This window comes from Syngnathus typhle, linkage group LG16 (genome assembly GCF_033458585.1).
Source record: "Syngnathus typhle isolate RoL2023-S1 ecotype Sweden linkage group LG16, RoL_Styp_1.0, whole genome shotgun sequence".
NCBI lineage: Eukaryota > Metazoa > Chordata > Actinopteri > Syngnathiformes > Syngnathidae > Syngnathus > Syngnathus typhle.
In genome coordinates, this window is record NC_083753.1 from 6690369 (window position 1) to 6695496 (window position 5128).

At 46.3% G+C, this 5128-nt stretch overlaps 1 protein-coding gene across 1 annotated transcript in view; it reads right to left on the reverse strand.

The window, feature by feature from the left end:
• Positions 1-2845, reverse strand: part of efna2a (ephrin-A2a) — a 30647-nt gene extending 27802 nt beyond the window's left edge. Inside the window, exons 1-2 of the mRNA XM_061301196.1 lie at positions 2220-2845; positions 1907-2144 (exon numbers count right to left, since the gene is read on the reverse strand). Of these exons, the coding sequence (XP_061157180.1) occupies positions 1907-2031 (125 nt within the window). The 5' untranslated portion in view covers positions 2032-2144; positions 2220-2845. The remainder of the gene's footprint in view (positions 1-1906; positions 2145-2219) is intronic.
• Positions 2846-5128: the final 2283 nt, after the last annotated feature.

Genomic DNA, 5128 nt, shown 5'->3' on the forward strand with positions numbered 1-5128 from the left:
TTTGCCATTTTGTTAACCTGCATTATTTTACTCCTTAAAATTGTATTTTATTTTTCTCAAGCTTTTTTTCTGCCTTCTAAATCCTTGCATTAAAAGAGCAATCAAAGTAAATTTTCAATAGGGCAAATGTGTAGCCTGTGTGTGTAAAATAATTTTCCAATCACAATAATTGATCCTTAATACTTTGTTTTGATCAAATTTTGGATTTAAAAAAAAAAATGCATTCCCACTCATGTTCAAATGTGGCAGCTTTTACATAGGTTTGCCATTTTGCACGCTTTGCACACGGCAGGCTAATTGTATTACTAAAAGTCTCTTGTAATATATTTTTTATTTTCACAATATACTTGGCTTCCCCACCCCAACAACTTTGCCCAATATGAAGTATTCCACCGGCTTCCACGTGCATTTCCGTAACATCGCACAGCAACAAGAACGCGAGTGACATCCAGCACGCCGAGATGCGGAGGGGAAAAAGAAAAAAAAAATCCATAGTGGCTTTCGTGTGTATATAAATAGTCGTGTGGGTAATGCACCGTCAATGTCTTGAATGTACACAACGCAAACAAGGAAGAAGCCAGGGAAGCCAGCGCCACAGTCCTGATTCAATGCAATGCATTTTTGATATGCCCCCATCCCCTCTACCTTACCCCCCCATCCTCCCTCCCACCCAACGGAATAACATCTCCCCCGGCAACCGCGAATATAGCTTCAACATAGCCGCTGATGTTTGCGTTATGTGCACGCGCATTCATGTGTGAGAAAGGGGGAAAAGGAAAGTGAAGAGAGAGGAGAAGAAGAGAGGGAGACAGAGAGCAAGAAAGGAAGAAAATGTTCTCCCCTTGCCTGTTAAATATTTGAGATGGCTTCAGTGGAGAAGTGATGTAGTCGCAGACACAAGTGCAAGCTCAAAAAACAACAACCCATCAGGGGCTCGATTTCTACGTTTTTCCGATCAAACATACATTTGTTTTGACTACAATCAAGTTCTAATACAGCTTAACCATGAGTATTAGTTATATTGTTTTAAGTGGGAAGGTAAGTTTAGCCCGGGTTGTTAGCGGAAGGTATTTGATTGATTTTATTCCCAATTTAACATGAAAGTCAAGCTCATCCATCAAAATGGCGTTCGACAAGTCCCGATTGTTGCCAGCTGTCACTAGGCAGAGTTCATGGGGTTCGATAGCAACTGCCTCAATGGCTGGTGGAAAAATAAGCCACGCCCAGTGCAGTGGCCTGTTCAAATCACAACTGCAGGTGACAATAGGAATGCATGAATGTTTTTCATTTACAACAGCCACGAGTTGTCGTTTTGGTTTCGCCTATGTCGTTGATGCCAATGACTTGGAATAGAGAGAATAAAATTATTTTGCACACTGAGCCACATGTTGCTTCACCGGGAGATAAAGCCATAAGGTGAAGAAAGACGTAGGCATTGGGACTATATGCGAAATGACTAAATTGCTTAAATAAAAATATCACCAAATGTGATGGGGAAATATTTGCTGTCGCCTACACGCCCGGTTTGAATTGTCCGATGCCTTGCCTCAAGTGTGAAATATGAACCACAAATAAAAAAATTAAATTAAATCTCATTATAACAGGTCTATTTTTTTTACTCCTTACTTTTTTACAATATGATTTTACTTTTACATTATGCCACAGTGGAGAAAAAAAATGTCCACTAGTACAGAAATGAAGTGTGGGTTGATCCTAATTAGCATAAATGTTTAATTATGTTTTTAATGACTGTAACATTTCTAAAAAATCCTTTGAATTCCTCCTCTTGGCTTGAAAAAAAAAGAATTTTGCCCTACCCCAATGTTAACAGTGTGCGCCCCAAATTCCTTCTAATTAGCGGTAATTAAGCAGGCGCATGCGCACCAGCTGCCAACGGCGCACTCACTTGGGGTTGGAGCTGTTCCAGTAGACGGAGTGCCTGTCAAAGATGATCTTCTCCTCGGCCCACACGCACATCCACGAGAGCGCAGCCAGGATCAGCACCTCCATCGCTCCGCACTTGACTGCCATGGTGAAGGTTCGCTCTCTTCTCTGGAGGCTTTTTTCCCCCACCCTCGTCTTATCTTCTCGCTCTATCGTCTTGGCTGCTGCTTGAATCCTCAGCGACGACTTCTCAAGTCATCCTGGAAAGTTAAAAGAGTCTCGCTGAAGTAAGTGGAAGGAGCAGCAGGAGTGCGCGGTGCTCGTGGGGTACTCACACGGGGCTCTCGTGCTGGTCTTGCTTCGTCTGCGTATCTTCCCAAACTTTTCTCCCAGCATCACGCGTTAAAAGAGGCGGGGAGCGAAGCTTTTCTTTCGTTTGGAAGGAAGCTCCAGCGCAGCAGCAACGCCGGCGGCGTTCAGGTGCACGCTGCAAAGAGCATGCGGCGATACATCCAGCCAATATGCGTCCCAACTCCTCGCATCCTCGCTGCCCACGCACGTACAATCCACCGCGTCCAAAAAGGCTCCCCGCACCGCGCAGCCTTCCACCTCTCCCTCTCCGCGTGTGTGAGAGGCTCTCGCTCTCACACCACCACCACAACATCCACGCCCCCCCCCCTTTACTTATTTGTCTGCGACGGAAGCAGGCATGAGTCTGCGTTACGCCCCCTGACGGCTGACTGGCGTTACTGCACGCAGGGACATTTCATTTTTGACTTTGAGTGGAAACCAGAGGTGTACCTAATGATGTGTCCATAGAGCAAGAATTAGCCGTCCAATGCTCCGGCGCCACTCGCCGTACCCGAAGGCGTTTTTAAGACGCACCGTAAAGTTCAGCCTATTTGAAAGCTGAGGCGGAGATGGATGGCGAGCGAGAGCGGTGGCGCCTGACGCATGGATGGAGCGCGGCCCGCACTGTCCAAATGGGGGTCCAAAAAGGGCGGCGCATGCAGCCGGGTGTAAAAACACGCGGCGCCATAAAAGCACCAGACACTGAGAGAGCAGGGGGTGGACGAGGGGGGAGTCACCAAAACACCTCGTCGCCAGTCAGGTGATATACGGCCCTGCTTAAAACTCTCCATCACTTTTATGGGTCATTCCACAATCGGAGGACAATCAAGACAACAACAAAATAAAAAAGAATTTATGATATGCCACATAGCATACCCAAAAAGATGATTTCAAATGGACTTTAACAGCCATATTTGATTTGCAGGTTTGTCATCAAATGGGAGAAGGTGCTGGCTGTGAAGATCATAAAAAGTAAAATGATGCTTCTTTTGTGTCCTACTTCTTGAAAAGTAGCCTAGGATTTTGGGGGATAACGGCGCGCGCGCGCGCGCACACCGCAGAAGCGTAACCCAAATACAGGCGCATGTCGTCCGCCCGCAGGGATGAATTATTCAACATCTGTCTGAGAGGCCTGCATATGTAAACAGGTGGACAGTCTCCTGGTTGGCTGCTCTGCTTTTTTTTTTTCTTGTAAGGAAAAGGGTGGACCCCCCCCCCCCCCCCCCCATGTCTCTCTAAGAGAAGAGTAGAGCCACACACAAAAAAAAAGAGATTTTGATTCTCAATAGCCATTAGATGGTCCAACATGTCAAACGTCTTATTGAAAAGAGCAAAGTCAGTCATTTTGGATTTAAGTGGCCATTTGTAAAGGAGAATTTGTCAGACTTATTTAGTCGTGTTCCGACCAAACGCAGCAATGCATAGCTTCCACAACTCCGGTCCAGTTGTGGCACGCAGCCGCCGTGAAGCAAAAAGGCGGTTTTGCTCTTCTGCTGTCACGCTGACATTGAGTTTAAATCACATAAGCCGCACAGCCTAAACGCTATTTGAGGGGATTCGGAGGTGGAGGGATGACTGCTTTAACTGTGACCCGTAGAGTTACGGTCTCCTTAAAAAAAAAAGCCCGGCTGGAATGTAAAGTACTGGCTTCCGCTAGTGGGGGGAGTTTTTTTCCCCCCCATTGCAAGGAGGTACCACCAAGTAACCCCTTCTTCTTGCTGGGATTCATCAAGTTCCAAATGCCAAAAATGGGCCAGTCGCCGAGCAAAGAGAAGGCAGCTGGAGTGAGTATACGCGTGGCGAGATTTTGCGTGATTAGAGAAGAGACGCGTATTGATGTCAATAAGTGGTGCCAGATGTGAAAAGTCCCCCTCTTGGATTCCATTCTCAAAGCCCGGTGACGTCGACCTTAATATGAAAAGTTAAGCGTTTGCAAAAACACTCCTTCAGCTGAGCCAGTGGAAGATGAATTGATAGCAAGTTTGGAATTGGGGTTTGATTTTAAAAAGCAAAGCTCTGGCATGTTTGGATGATCTGGCTTTGAAATTCGCCTTCTGCCCAATTATGCAATCTCTTTGCATTTTAACTTATTCAGCTCTTGGCTGCTGGGGCGGAGCAAAATGCAGGGGGTCCAAGGACTAGATTCCAGTAATGAGGGGGTGCACACTTATGCAATCAGTCTCAGGATTTTACCTCAATTGATTTGCAATGATGGAAAATATACCAGAACCTTCAAAGGCTGCATTCTCATGCAAGGTAGAGTAGCAACAAACTTTTCTGAGGACCACACTCCCAACTCGCGGCGTTGCATTCTCCGTTTCACTTTTGTCCTCATCTGTCGATGGCGAAGAAGCAAGGTTAATCCCCGTCGCCGCTCCGTCAGTGAGTCGGGACAAAAAGGAAGGTAGAAGGGCCTAATACCACAAAGCCAGGCGGAGACACTTGAGATTAAGTGTCACACTCTTGACATTGGGAGAGCTGGCAGGTAATGTTAACGCTGTGGGCCTAAGCAGGGGGCATCACTGCCCCCTGGTGGACAACAGGAAGAATGTCGTTTCTGGCAACATGGAAGCTGAAATTTCACGGGACTAAGGATAAAAATGCAGTTGCCTCAAGACTTTTCGCCAAAGCCAGTCTACATTTGAAGATGAGTGAAGTTGGAAATGCAAGATTTAACAAATAAAAATAGAGTAGTAAAACGGTGATGGCGGAAAATGTTACAAGATGTTAACCAGGCATCAGTTGCACAGGAAGGGAGGGAAGAGACAGAAACCAAATGAGGCCAGATGAAAGAAGGAACAAACTAAAGATTTATTGAAGGCAGCAGAAGATGCAGCGTAGCAAGAACAAGATGGTGGCGTGGGGGGGGGGGGGGCACATACCGAGACACGTG